The 16073-nt window shown below is 38.4% G+C and overlaps 1 protein-coding gene across 3 annotated transcripts in view; it reads right to left on the reverse strand.

Moving 5' to 3' along the window:
• Positions 1 to 16073, reverse strand: part of ASCC3 (activating signal cointegrator 1 complex subunit 3) — a 291790-nt gene that overhangs the window by 264293 nt on the left and 11424 nt on the right. For all 3 annotated transcript variants that reach the window (XM_072855573.1, XM_072855572.1, XM_072855574.1), the window contains exons 2-3: positions 6011 to 6154; positions 5058 to 5208 (exon numbers count right to left, since the gene is read on the reverse strand). In XM_072855573.1, coding sequence (XP_072711674.1) covers positions 5058 to 5208; positions 6011 to 6100 — 241 coding nt within the window. In that variant the 5' untranslated portion in view covers positions 6101 to 6154. The remainder of the gene's footprint in view (positions 1 to 5057; positions 5209 to 6010; positions 6155 to 16073) is intronic.

Raw genomic sequence — 16073 nt, forward strand, 5'->3', positions numbered from 1 at the left:
AATTTAGATTTATATCTACAAAATATCATGTTATACAAATAAAAATACATTATTAGAGAAAAACATGAATATACCTCTTACACAAATATTCGCAAAGGTACTCAAGGAAAACATAAGCAAAACCACCGTATGATGAACGAAAATGTCCCTACTAAACAAGATTAAAAAGTCATCAGGCATAAAATAAACAAAACCAGCCAGTGTATTGGGTTTTTTGTTTGTTTTATATGAGGGCAACATGCAGAATTTTTTTTGAAGTTTAAAAAAATGTGTTCTTAAAAGTTGGGGAGGTTACTCCAACATTTTTAGTAGAATTAGTGTTTCTTACAAGACTGCATAATTTTTAAAACATCTTAAAAGCTTACTGTTGAGACTTACAAGCTGCTATTGTCAAGATGTCTTTATCTGGTCAATTCTTTAGTTATATCAGGAGTGACCAGCATAGCTCCAGCAGAGAACAGTACTATTTAAGTGATAGCACTGGTCATTAACCCCCAGCATGGCTAATTCAAAAGAACCATTAAAACAAACTATTTATTTTAAAAGGAACAATATTATTCATTTTTTAAAACCTCAAAAAGGCACTTCTGGCATAGTAAATGTGGCTATTCTCTTTTCAGTAATCAAAACTGTCTTGTGCCTGCCTCTGTACACCTCTGCTATCCAGTTATGGGCCTATGTATTTGCTCTACTACATCCCTGTTTTCTGCCTGTTGAAAAACTTATTGAAATCAGCGGGAAGATTTTTAATTACTTTGGCATTGTTACTTGTGACTTGATTCAAAGTAAGTTAGGTTCAATTCTAGCAAAAACAAGGGGTTTTTTTCCCCACAATGTAACAGGAAAGAGCAAAAGAAATTCAGCATAAGCAGATAGAGCAAGGCTGAGTAACTAAAAACACAACATATAAATGGAGGCGCCTAAAAATTCAGTATTTCTCTTGAATTTCCTTATGGTGCACTTTGAAAAGCTGAAAAGTTCATGGAGGGGATTGGAAGTGATATTTACAGGATAATTAGATACCTACATATGGGAGATACATGACAAAGATACACACATATACAATATATATGTAAACATATCTCAAAGGAAAAAGGTGGTTCAGCCTCCCTCTCAGCATTAGCTATACAGGAATCACAGAAAAAAAACCAAAAACAAACAACAAAACAACATCTGAAGACTTATAGGCCCAAGTTTGGCTGCATGAACCTCACTCTCATATTCCTAACATACAAATTCACATCATTATTTAAAGTCACTTGTGTCAGAACAGAAGTACATGTTACTAAACTAAAAGAGCAATTGTACTGAGGATTTGAGGAAAGTCTCTTAGGTCTATTATGTGCTAATTCTCCTTTATTATCAACGTCTCCTATTTGTGGAAGCATCTCTTGAGAAAAAAAACCTACCCCTCCCCTCCAAATGGCAACAGATGCACTACTTGATGCTACTCTTCCCTTTTTGTTTTTAAGACAATCAGATCATTTCAGTAAGTGACATTTTCCCTGTCAAGGAAATCAATATTACAGTAGCTGTTGCCTAGGCTGAGATTTCATTTCCTTGAAATTAAGCTAAAAAGTCATACAAGCAATTCTCTTTCCGTACTATACATTTCTGATGATGATGGTTGGAACATTACTGTCAGTTCAGTTTGTGCCTCAGTCACTGTAATCCATTCTGGTTTGTGTCTCTATAACATTACACATCTTTAGTCAGAAGTGTCAAAGCTGATGGTTTCTTTCTAACTTGTTCTAACTAAATAATCATGCATTTGTTTTCATTTGGTTTGTCTTCTCCACTCCATCAAACAAAAATTTACTACTATTACTTTCAAGTCTTTCAATTTGCTCTACTTACCCACCACACTGAGCCTGCTATTAAAGTTTGGGAAAAGAAAAAAAAATTTGAAAGTTTTTGCAGCCATCTTTGGCAAAAAGTAGAAATAAAAACCAACCAAAAAAAAATTCACAGCTAATACTCATTTCTGTCATTAACATAGAAAACACAAATCTTTTCATAGATAACATTTGCAGCTAAGAATGGCAAATACTTATTTTGCTTATAACCTTTTTTCACCATCAGACATTTTTTCCTACTTGCTATACTACATATGGCCATATAATGGCTATAAAGTTTGCAGTATATTTGTCAACCCTAACTTAACCAACATTTTACTCCATTACCTCTTATGATTAAACTACACCCCAGTGGATATTTAGAACAACTATGTAGATCTCCACTTATTCCAAATTGCTTGTTATGGACATAAATATTCAGATTAAAGGAAAATGACACTGTCAAATCTCTCTACAGCTCTGATTTACATAGTTTGCTGTATCTGATTGGTACTTGAACCAGGTCCTTATTTAAACCTCAGTCTTCCTCTCCCAGGTGAGTCTCTTGCTTCTGTACGAAGTATATCTTGCAACAATTTCCAGATAAGCAGCTTTTCCTCAAAAACACATACTGAGTTTTGGGTTATGTTACTTACAAAAAAATTACTATAATACCCACAATGAAGACAAATACAGAAAGTAACCATGTATTCTACAGGCTAAGAAACAAAAGGAAAGCCATCTGAATCACCTGAAGGGAAATGAACTTCTGAGTTCAGATTTACAAAAATAAAATATTTAGCATATTAGTAATGAATTATATTCCAACAATAGACTTGAATGCTTTTATGCATTTCTGTAACAACTTATAATAAAATTATTTTTTATCATTGGAAACTATCCTACATTTGTCTGTCATCAAAAAAGTTTTCCCTTTCAACCTGTGAGGATGATGTTAGAATGGGTACATATGTAACAAAACTGGGAACCAACTGGGAAAAAGTAATTACAGATGGATTGGTTATTTGAGAGGCAAAAAAGGCAGCAAGGAGGAGTGCCAAGAAATGAGAAAAGGGGAATATAAACTATGCAAAGGTTGTCATTTGGACAGTCCAGGGGTAATCATCAGGCAGCCCTGCACTTGATCACCACAAGCTGGAGCAGGACAATAAACCAACCTGTTGCTCTGACCATACCACATATCTCAAACCTGCTATCATGGTCAGGAGGACTGGGCGCTGAGGAGGAGCTGGCTACCTTTACTTGCTAGTAAGGGGGCATGTAGGACAGATGGATCAAGCATCCCTGTAACACCACATCAGTGCCCGTTCCAGATCTAATTGTGTTGGCATCTTCCTAACATCCCAATGTTATTCTAAAAAAAAAATATCTGAATTGATCAAGTCATGGAAGAGAAGAAAAATGGAGAGTATAACTTTTAAAATTACATCAATGGTATGCTCTTAAAATGGAGCGCTGAGAGAAATCTTATTAGCCTTTCCATATTCCAAAATGTGTTGTTCATACAGACATTTCTAGACCATGTGTACCAAACAGGACTTTTCACTTCCCATCACAGCTGTGTCTGAAACCTGCCTTTATTATTGCAGCAAAGCAATAAATATCTTTTAAGAACGAGTAAAAGAGTATGAATTCGGTGAGCAATCTCAAACAAACAAAAAAAGAAGTTAAAAAGATAACATTTATTTCTTTGATCAATTATCAATACAGACTGCACCTTTTCCATATTAACTTCAGGCATTGACAGTTGATGCAAACTCACTCTACATCTTGCATGACTTTCCTCCAAACCTTGCATATCAGAAGTGCCAGCTGAAATCTGTGCACTGAAATGGAGGTACTTGAGTTGGGGCAGAGAGGTGGCGCTTCCTAGAGGCGCCTCTGTCTCAGAAAGACAGGCAGCCACATGCTTAACTTCTGGCCTGAAGAGGTTAAAGTCTACTAGGAGCACAAGCTGTACTACTTGTATTAGAAAAATAGGATTTAAAAAATTAGGACCAAATTTGTAAAAATAACAAGAGTTGAGTCACAAGCATGGAAGGAATGAACCACAAAGCAAAGTTCAGAACACGTGTATCGTCAGATGAGTTTAAAACATTTTTGTCAGTGATTTGAGAAATACTTGAAATTTATCTTCTGATGACTCACTAAAGCAATAGCCATTACAACCATTAATAGCTTTAACAGACATCTTCTATGCAACTGTACAGCAAGACCAATTACTACATGCCAGACATGAATAACTTGTCTAGCCTTTTTTGAAAGTCTGTGTTTAGGTGTTTGTTTCTTTCTTAATTTGCTAGTTACTTCCAAAAGAACTGTTGAGAAATACAAACACAAGGGAGGCAGGTTAACATTCGGATTGTGGTAAAACACACTCTGGTCTATAAAGCCAAAAAAAAGGCAAATATATTTATCCATATTAATTCTTTCCATCTTTTACTTAGGGTTCTGTTCAAGATACTTGAAACATAACCAGAAAAGGAGAAAATATACCTATTATACTGCAATGAAAAATTCTTAAATATGTGACAGCTAGGGCTTGAGCCATGTGCTCAGTTTATGAGCTCATGAAGTTAAATTCTGCTAAAAGCACAAACTGAATTAGTTTCAGCCTGTAGATAAAAAACTGTTTCCAATCAAAACTAAGTTTTCACACCTTCTTTGCCATAACATATATTCAGTTTTAAAAGCTTAATTCCAGATGAGTGAAATTTATTATTTCTCTCCCCGACACCAAACACTTCAAGCAGAAAACATTTTTTTTTTTTTTACATTTTTAGCTGCTTATGTAGCAATCCAATTTTTCATGATACAATCACGTGGAATTAAAGCAGATAACACCAAGACTATTCTTTTCTCAGGGTACTGCCATTCCAAAAGAAGCTGTTGCTTTTGCTTACTAAAGGTTGATCACAAACCACACCACACACTACACAACAATACTATCAAAAAGCAAGAATATCCACATAACAACGGAATCATATTTCAAAATAAAACAGAAAACAAAAATTGTGCATATACATATCAGAGTTTCAAAGATATTTCAGGGCAAGCCTGGTGCCAAGGCAGAACTAAAATTTTACCAGTAAGAAAAGTACGCAGGCAGAAAGCAGCTTGGAAAAAAACCACCACCAACAACAAACAAAAACAAACAAACAAAACAGTCTATTAGTAGACTACTAGAGAATGAAAACATACCTATTTGCTTTGCAGCTTGTAATATAGCTTTTAAATCGCCATTTACAGTTTGGTGTTCTTTTTTGTCCAAATTGTCATTAACAAACTTTATTATCTTCTTCCAAGTAAGATCAGACTTCAGCAACTGTTCATGTAGTTTTGATCTTTTAGTCTGAAAATGCAAAATACTTGGGTATTTTTATTTATTTCAAATTAGTATATGGAGGTTCCTTTAAAATACACACCAGATAAAAACATTTCTTTCCAATTGCATTCAGTCAGTATGTAGTAACGATTGCAAGCAGTTTCCCTATTACCTGTTCTTTATACTCTTTCCTGTGCATAAGGAAGGAGGAGGATACACACACACACACTCTCTCACTACTTTACTCCTTCCAAGGCAGAATTCTCTGTAAAGCCAAACTCTTGCAACTTCAAGAGATTTACAGCTCCCAAGATTCCAAATACATTTCACATCACAGGTTCCCACAATGCATCTATTGCTTTAATGCATTATTTCTTGGGGGGGGGAGGAGGGGGGTACCTAAATTCAGTATCAGTAAATTTATTCTAAACATCCCCCAACAGGAGTCCGAGGTGAATTTAATATTCCAAGGGAAACATTTGGCTCCCCAGCTCTGCATAAGCTTGGAGCTAAAAACATACCAGCCCAGCCCAATTTAAATAACTTCCCGAAATACAAAATAACAGGGCTGTACTAACACAGACAACCAACCCGATCCATATTGTACATTATGATTGTAAGGGCCTAGTGTAAATCACAAAGCTACAGCAAATTTGGCTTTGAGTGAGGACACTATGAAGGAACGCACAGGAAACTATACACACTCTGCCCAGTCTTGCTTGCCTACTCTTATAACATACCAATGCATATTAAGAAAGCAAACAATTCTTACTATATACACACTAATACTTTACAATTATGCTTTGGAAAAGAAAAAAAAAATCTTTACCGTTAAGTCAGCTAATTCTTCACTGTAATCCTCATGTTTAGTGACATTTGAAAAGGAGCGTAAAGCGCCCGTAAGACGAGGCAAGGCCATCTGTTACTCATTCAGTGATCCATAGGATGAGAAATTAAATCCCAGTTCAAGCACCTGGATAAGAACAAAACAAATAACATGGCTTTGTTAATGCTATAAATACAAACTCACATCACAAACTTGAAAGACCTTTTTGAGCAAGTAGAACTTGGCTGGCACTTCAATTAAGTTAAAAAAAAATCTCTCTCAAAATGTTGATAATCAAGATTCAGTAGAAGGGAGGTGAAAGGCACAGAGCATAGGCAAGACATGGTAACACGCGGAGGTCGCTCAGCGTGTTCTTCTTCTCTCTCCTCCCTAAAGAAACGTTACCAGCAATGAGGCAAAGTGGCAATTATTCCTTTAGCACCACTAACACAAGCGTATTATAGTGAAATCCATGTAACTGAACTTTAGCTCCCAACAGCAGTAAGTGATTACAACCTACGGGAAGATTTTCTCTGAACCAGCCCACACTGGGAGCTCTCAGGTCATTAACAGCCTCCGGTGCTGATGCAGGGACATCTTCTTGACAACTGCTTAGCCATTTTTAACCAGCAAAACAGGCAAAGAAAATTACGACAGGAAAAAAAAGATCGTAATACACATAGCACTGAACTATTATAAGAGATAAAGGGAATAAAAGGGCTACCGGAAAATTGAAAAAAAAGTATGCCTCGGGATGTTTTCATCTCACAACTGGGAGCGTACAGACACACTTACACAGCACGGGGCTCTCTCCAGGACTACAGCCTATTTCTGTGCGATCTTATTTCCTGTGTGAAACAGGCTTATATCTATACAGCAAAACACAGCTGTCCTCCATCTCAACTTGTACTCGTTCCAAGCCTTTTACTGAAACTGTTCTCGAAGTTGTTTAATTTTGTAAGGTGCCCACAGCTGAATTGTTTAATGAACTCTAATGCACAGCTACAGTTTCTGATGGTAGCAGATAGATACAGATTTAGATTATTTTTGAAACAATTAATGATACCATTACAAACCTAATGATCTGCATCATTCTTAGCATGCCTAAAGACCATTGGCCATCCAGAATTTAAATAACTTAAAACAGAGTTAATAAAATGACTTCCCCCCCCAGTTATATACTGTACAGAACTCCCTGCTTTAATCCAATTATCCTTAACATTTTCTTCATTTAATGACCACATTTGTATTTTAGCTATCACCTTTGCAATACAGCACAAAAGCAAACGCAGATGCAGCGTTCCAGTCACAGACAGAGAAATGTCACTGACTTGTCAGGTCTGCTTGTTTTTCCACCTCACATTAAGATGCTTTTTGAGAAAAGCTATCAGAACAGCTGATATTTTGAGACAAATGTTATAATGATTAAACTGCAAAATGTGGAAATAAAATCTTTAACTGTGAAGGGGATAGAGAGGACGTTCAAATTCAAGCATAGAAGCAGAGCCAAGCAACACTGGCTTTTGAGATATTCAGTGGATAGATGACATGTAAGTCATACTAGCATAGCTCCTAGAGAAAATAACCTGTGAACATTATAGCCACCGTTATAGAAAAGAAGTAGCGTGCCCAAAATCTGAGGGGATCTAACCTGACTTTTTTTGTTTGAACCCAACAAAAATGGTAAATCACTTTCATACTGCTCCAATGACAGCATTGCCATTAGCTATTAAAGACCACTCCATTTTGGCTATTTATTTTATACCTACACTCAAAAACCTTTTTCTATGGAATTATGGTCCTTTACAATAACATATAACAACATAATTGTAATATTATCATCTTAATTGTCCTCTCTGAAATAACATGCACAGTAATTTATGCAAGTTCAAACCCACTTTTAAAAAGCTCACTTTTCACAGACACAAGATTTTAAAGCATGTCCAGCAGGCCCATTTGTTAGGAAATCAAGTTTTAAAGGAGTGATTCTTCCTCCTTTATTCATCGAGTTATTAATACTTTCTGAAATTAAAAACCTGGAACCCGAGAGGACAAGTAAGGGCACGCCTCCCTGGCCGCAGACTTGGCCAGAGAGCCAAATCCAGCCTCGAAGAGCCTCGAAGCTCTACAGTTGAGCTCGTGTTAATAAATGCTGCTCCAGGCGTGCCTACATGCTTTCAGAACTTGCCAGTCCCGGAGGAGACTGGTTTAGCACAGCAGCCGCCCAAGGCTCCTGCACCTCATTTATAGGCAAACTCCGCATGCCCTTCACTTCTGGTCCATGACACCTGCCCTCACCAGGGCACCACCAGAAAACCAAAATAGCCATCAATTAGAAGGCAAGGGGCAGGTGCAATTACTCTGTTGTTAACATGAAAACCAAGGTAAAGATTAAGAACTCACACTACTATTCTGCAACATACTAGAGCCAGCTATGTAAATGCTGAGTTAAAAATGCTGTGGCCCTATGAGATGCAGCGTAAATTTACATTAGTTTAAAAAAAAATTAGTTACCTGCTTTCACATAAAGCCTGCTGATGTAGATACCCACCTGTATCACACTGCCTTTAGAGTGGATCAGCTACTGCTTGTCTTCCCATAGCCACCATAAGGGTAACTAATTCCTTCTGATTTGACAGAAACATACCTGTTCACCTGCAGCTTGATCTGAAACAGTACTACAACATCTGTACTACCAAATGATCCTGCTAAGAGATCTGCTGGGTTTGGAACAAGGACCTAAAAGGCAGCAGCGATTAACTCCTATTTACCAGAGCCCACATATAGAGATGCAAGATGAACTTTTGCCATTCTTCTGCCCATTCCCCCTCAACAGCAAGGTGTGAGGATAGCTACCATCTTATTTCATGTTTGTAGAGGGACAAGTGGAATGGGAATTTAACCTTAAGATCATTGCAACTTTCCATGGTAAAAATATCTCCCCCCCGCCTTCAATGAAGCAGGGACAATTTGGGCCCATTCTGCTAATGTTTTTTTAGGAAAAGGAACTGAAGTTTGACGATTCGTAGCACTATCTCAGACTTCCTGCCTCTTCTAAAAAAACCTTACCTTTCCCCTAAGCTTCTGTCCATAAAGCAGAAAGAGCAATATCCACCTTTCTAAGGCCAATGCAGTAACTTTTTTCATACTTTAAAGGCATTTAAAAAACATTAAAATAAATATTAGCACAGGACTGTCTAAATCAAACACAAAAGCAGCAAGACCATGAGGACACATTAAGACATTTTAAATATATCCACACACAGAATATTTTACTTCTTTACACTACTACACAAGTGGAATAAAAATAAATAAATCCTGAAGCATTAAATTTTAGTGACATGAACACATTTTAGAATTGCTACAACTAACCTCAGCAGCTTCATTAACACAAAGGTAAACTTCATATTTTATTTACAAATAAGTCTCAATATTTAAAACACCCTATGTTATTGGTGTATATTTCTCACAGCCATTTTAAAGAAATAAATGAAAGCATTAGATGAAAAAGCTATTTTACAACAATGGGGACATTTGTATTAGATTCAGTTAAACTTCTCATCCAAGCATGTTTGATGCAAACAGCACAAATACAGCACCGAGCATCAAAGTTGACTGCCAGGGATAACAGTGGTTTAATAATGTCTGGGACATTAATCATAAACAGCAGGCCAAAGCAAGAACGTACAATATTAATATTTTCCAACTTAATATTTTGCACCTTTATAAGCAGTGCTATATGATGTAGTAACAATTGTACACTTTCAGACATCTAATTTTCTGCAAAAGGCTCAGACATCACACTGGAGTTCTATCAAGTTGTCCGAGTCAAATATTGCTGATCTCCAGTCAAGACCGGGTCAATCTTTGAAAAGGGGATGCCAAGATTAAGGAATATATACTCAGGAAGAAACAGTGGCTGCCTGATACATGGTATTCATCTCAGTGAATACTAGAATTCAAACAAATGCTTCAGCATAATGAGGAGGCATAACAGTGCCTGTGAGTGCCATCATTCATATAAGAGACAATTTCAGGATCTTAATTATATAAGTCACTAAACCAAAAAACCCCTTAAAAAACAAATAATGGAATTGCAAGCCATGCATTCAATAGAGTATTAACCCTTTCCAGATTCTCTCTCTCACAATCTTAGCCATGCACATGGGATTAAACACCAGCTGCCTAACGCTGTTCCTGCTAGCATCAGCTGGAGAGGCGTTTCCTGTGATTATGCCCAATACTGTTTTGGTGTGATGCCAAACATGTGGCTTGGCTCAATAACACGTTCATTTAGATGTGCTTTGAGATCATTACAAAGGATAGCTGTTGTTCCTAAAAAAAAAGAAAAAAAATTAAAACAAGCCTTTATTCAGAATAACTCATCTTTCTTTTCCAAGAACATAAAACGTAGTTCAATTGTTAGACTGAGAAATGCCTGCATTTTTACACCCCGTCACCGTAACTTTTTCGTACCCTGCACCAAGAGACAAACTACATCCCAAGCAATAGAGACTTAAAGACTTGCCTTACATATGGAGATGTACTATAAGCGAATCTCCAACTTCAACATACATAACATGTATGTTCATTTAAACACTAGGCGTGAGCCACAAATACAAGGGGGGGAGGGGGGGAGCGTGTGTTTGTTTTTGCTTTAGCTTAATAGGGAGCTCTTTATGCCTCTCTCTTTCACACCATGCCATCAACAGAGGTTGAAAACAACTCCAGGGGGTTCATCTTACTCCATTCCAGAAAAGTTTGTCACTAAAGGAAAAGCAGGAGGTGTATGGAAGGTAAATATAGATGTACGTGTCTAAAGGAAGTAAAGGGAGGATGAAAAACAATAGATAAGTGAGAGAAAGAAAAAACCTTTGAGCTAATGACAGCTAAGTAACGCATGCTGCATCTCACCAAGGATGGCTGAGAGGACGTGGGATGCACTTCAGCAAAAATAACTGCTGTAATAATACATACATAATACATAATTGCATAACTGCTGTGATAAAACCATGTTACAGCAGCTGTTCAGATGGTAGTAAGAAAGTCTCCATAACACGTTCCTGTAGTGAACAGCAAGCACACATGAGGATAAAGCCTCCAACGCTAACTACTGGCCACAGAGATGGCATTGCCAGGTTCTTTGCAACTCATCAGGAGGTAAAAGAATTGTTTATAACAGTTGCTAAAGATTCACAATAAAATTTTAATGGAATAAACAACTTGAGGTTACTGCACAGAGGTACAACTGGGCGACTACCTGTGAATGAAAATTTGTACAAGTAATCATCAGCAAGCATAATAGGCTTACTGTAGCAGAAAACCACTAATAAAAGCTTTTATCTTTCTTCTGAGCTCTAATGGGAAGGCAAGAACAGAAAAAAAATTTGTATTTCTCTGCTCTGCGTAGTCTGCTTAAAAATAACATTCTACGCAGACCAAGTCAAACCTTTAAACATTACACAACCTGTGATAACAAGTAATCTTCATAGAATCATAGAATACCAGGTTGGAAGGGACCTCAAGGATCATCTGGTCCAACCCTTCTTGGCAAAAGCATGGTCTAGACAAGATGGCCCAGCACCCTGTCCAGCCAAATCTTAAAAGTGTCCAATATTGGGGAATCCACCACCTCCCTGGGGAGATTATTCCAATGGCTGATTGTTCTCATTGTGAAAAACTGTCCTCTTGTGTCCAATCAGAATCTCCCCAGGAGTAACTTGTACCCATTACCCCTCATCTTTTCCATGTGACTCCTTGTAAAAAGGGAGTCTCCATCTTCTTTGTAGCCACCCTTTAAATACTGGAACATGGTGATAAGGTCTCCTTAAGCCTTCTTTTCTCAAGGCTGAACGAACCCAGTTCTCTCAACCTTTCCTCATATGGCAGCCTTCCCAGTCCTTTGATCATCTTTGTCGCCCTTCTCTGGATGTTCTCCAGCCTCTCCACATCTTTTTTGTATAGTGGGGACCAAAACTGAACACAGTATTCCACGTGTGGCCTGACAAGTGCTGAGTAGAGTGAGATAATGACTTCTTTATCTCTGCTGGCGATGTCCTTGTTGATGCAACCCAGCATCCTGTTGGCTTTCTTTGCTGCAGCATCACACTGTTTGCTCATATCGAGCTTGTTGTCCACCAGGACCCCCAGGTCCCTTTCCACAGAGCTGCTCCCCAGCTGGGTAGATCCTGGCCTGTGCTGCAGTCCTGGATTATGTTTTCCTGGGTGCAAGACTTTATATTTGTCTTTGTTGAACTTCACAAGGTTCTTGTTAGCCCACTCTTCCAGCCTATCTAGGTATTCCTGCAGGGTGGCTCTCCCTTCCAAAGTGTCCACTTCCCCACTCAGTTTGGTATCATCAGCAACCTTCATCAGGGTACACTTGATCCCATCATCCAGATCACTTATGAAGATACTAAACAGTGTTGGGCCCAATATCGATCCCTGGGGGACCCCACTTGTGACAGGTTGCCAATCTGAAAAGGAGCTATTTACTACCACCTTCTGGGTGAGGCCTGTCAGCCAGTTCCCCACCCACCACACAGACTACTTGTCTAGCCTGTAACACATCAGTTTCTCTAGGAGGAGGCTGTAGGAAACTGTCTTGAAAGCCTTGGAGAAATCCAGGTAGACAATGTCTGCTGCTTACCCCACATCAACTGAACAGGTTACTTTGTCATGGAAGGTGACCAGGTTTGTCAAGCACGATTTGCCCTTGGTGAATCCATGCTGTCTTTTCCCAATCACGTGCTTCATTTGGCTTGTGACAGCCCACAGGAGGATTCATTCCATAACTTTCCCAGGGACTGAACTAAGACTGATGGGCCTATAATTTCCTGGATCCTTCTTTAAGCCCTTCTTGTAGATGGGGGTGAGCCTTCTTCCATGAGCCTTCTTCCAGTCTTCTAGGATGTCCCCCTATCTCCACGACTTCTCAAAGATCAGCGGCCTCGCAATGATGTCAGCCATCTCTCTTAACACCCTCGGGTGGATATCGTCAGGGCCCATTGATTTGTAGGGGTCAAACTACTGTAATAGTTCACATGCCAACTCTTCCTTCACTGATGGTGGGTCTGTGTTTGCATCAACCTGGATTTTTGTTCCCAAGGCCTGGGGCCCAACAGTACTGGTAAAGACAGAGGGGAAGAAATTGTTGAGAACCTCTGCCTTTTCAGCATTGTTGGTGACTAATTCACCTTTCCTGTTTAACAGCAGGCCCATATCTTCCTTCTGTTTTTGCTTGTTGTTTACATACCTGAAGAACCTTGTAGTTTTTGACATCTCTGGCCAATTTCAGTTCAGGCTGAGATTTTGCTTTTCCAACTGCATCTCTGCACGCCCTGCCAATGCCCTTGTAGTTCTCAATGGGTATTTGTCCGTTTTTCCATCTCTGGTACGCTTCTCTTTTGGTTTTGAGCAGACTCTTTTGGTTTTGAGCAGTTTCAGAGCACAAGAAACTTTGGCTTCTTGTGCCCACCTTGCTCAAGGTAGGCACAAGAAAAGCTTACCAAAACAAGCTTTCCCATGCTAGCACTGCTTCTAAACCATGCCGGGGAGTTGTTTCTTGGTCATCCACCCCTTCGCCTTCTCCCAGGAGAACAGTTTACAGGTACATTAGCCCTTTCAGAACATCAGAAAGTGGTCTCCTGTAACATTTCACCTCAAAACACTAGTGAAATTGATCTGGGAGGGTGAACTGCCCTTATATTACATAAAGGGAGAGAATGGATGCATCTACACGTCAAAATCCTTCAGCAACCCAAGAAGAAAAGCAAGAACCAGAAAATAATCATATTGAAAAACGTTCTTGCAAAGATGTACCTAATGGTATTACACAAGAAGCATTTAAGTGTAACTTAATTTTGCAAGAGGTAAAAATCATCACATTACAGCTCTCCTAGAAAGATTTGTTAAATACTACCTATACAAACCTGTGCAAGAACCTTTATGCAACCAAGGCAGATTAACATGAAGATTTATCAAGAATAGTATCAGCTTCAGTGTGCAGTCGGGTACATCTCTCATGGATAACACACAGCTATGCCTGGATGTAGACAACTATGACACACAGTGAAAATCCAAACATCTTTTTGGAATTAGCCAGTAACATCCCGTAAGCAGAAGAGATAATGATTCAGATTAATACCATTGAAGTTAATAAACCGGACCTCTACTTTGGCAGGGCAACAATATTACTTTACTTATTTTTATTAACTTTTTTTAATAATAAAGCTATAATAAGAAAGTAACTTTTGGATAATACAAAACATCTTTAATTAACTGAAATACCAATGCATATAATAGAAGCTTACTGTTGGGATATCCAAAGCTCAGGAAGCAAGTAAAGTTAACTGAATAATTAGCTTTCAAAAGACAAGACAAATTACACTTGGCTCATGAGCTTGGTGTACAACTAAGATCAGGTTCCACTTTTTATGTTTGGTACACAGAATATTTGGTACACGGAAGAAAACAAAGTCCAAAGGACTCTTCAAGGGAAATGGGACTACCAGAAGGAAAGCAATTCTCCTTCACCATCCAGCTTCTTCAGCAGCATAAAATGAGTAAGACCAAAAGGAGACATTTATTTAACAGATGCATACCTGAAAGTATGCAAAATAGCAAACTGTGTATCCAATTACTACAGTTAGGATACCTAAGTCATGATAGGTACATCTTATTCATAATTTAGTTAATTCTGCTTTGGAATTCTCCACAGAAGGAAATAACTAAGTTTTCTTTATATTTCAAATCAAGCTTGACTAGCAAACACTTAAGAGAAGGGACAAATGTAACTTCATTTAAACAATAAACTTTCAGCAGATGCTACAGAAATAGTAAAGATACCATACAGCTTCTGTTCATTGTCAGTGAATTTGACTGAAAACTGTGTTCAAGAAACAGAATATGCTTAATGTTTCTCCTCTCCAATGCTCCCTCCCTTCCATCTCCACTCTTACAACACTAAAATATTCAGTCCTATAAATATGCCTTGGGATAGTCTGGAGCATTTGACCACTTCATACTGAGGGCTGAGGAGTGTCTTTTTGCCACTGTTTCTTGTGAAAACAGCATCGGTCCATGCCTGCTGGAGGAAACTATTCCCGAAAACTCAGCACTCACACCTGCCCTTGAACCTTAGGAGGCAGTGGAGGGGAACCACCTGTTTCTAATCCTGGTCCCTAAAGCATAACTGGAGATACAAACCTTACACATACTCCCAAAGTTTGCCTACCTTGCCTAGATTAATCTTAAAAAGTAATGAATGTAAAGGCTGCTTTTAGCCAGGTCTAAGGTCGAGCTCGTACACAATTTGAAACAGGACTGAAAAGTAGAAACAAAGTCTTCAGCTCCATTACAGAATAAATTTGACAAGTAGTTTGTTAGAAGGTCTACTATTCTCATCTTGATCCCCAACACGCATCCCAGTCATGTTACCAGGGAATTTGTACAGGAAAATTCACATTCTGAATACTGCCCCCAAGAACTCTATAGACTCATACCTATGTAATTTAATATGAGAGTACCTCACCTGTCTACTGTGGTTTGGTATACAACATGCACATAAGCAGACACTACTATGCTTATAGACAGGGAAGTACCACAGAAAGCCTAGAGCCCATTTCCTTCAGGGCATTTAGGCACGTGCACTGACATTTTTCTCTCCAAAACCAGCTGTGATTTTGAATAGAAAACCAACAATGTGAAAACATTTCTGAAGACCCATGCCTGTGTCATGGTTTAATTCCAGCCAGCAACTGAGCACCACACAGCTGCTCACTCACTCCCCCACCCCGGTGGGATGGGGGAGAGAATTGGAAGAGTAAAAGTGAAAAAACCTCATGGGTTGAGATAAGAACAGTTTAACAATTGAAATAAAATAAAACAGTAATAATAATAATAATAATAATAATAATAATAATAATAATAATAAAAGAATATACAAAGCAAGTGATGCACGATGCAATTGCTCACCACCAGCCAACTGATGCCCAGCCAGTCCCCGAGCAGCAGCCCCCCAGCCAGCTTTCCCCTAGTTTATACACTGAGCATGACATCATATGGT

The sequence above is a fragment of the Ciconia boyciana genome, chromosome 3, assembly GCF_034638445.1.
Source record: "Ciconia boyciana chromosome 3, ASM3463844v1, whole genome shotgun sequence".
NCBI lineage: Eukaryota > Metazoa > Chordata > Aves > Ciconiiformes > Ciconiidae > Ciconia > Ciconia boyciana.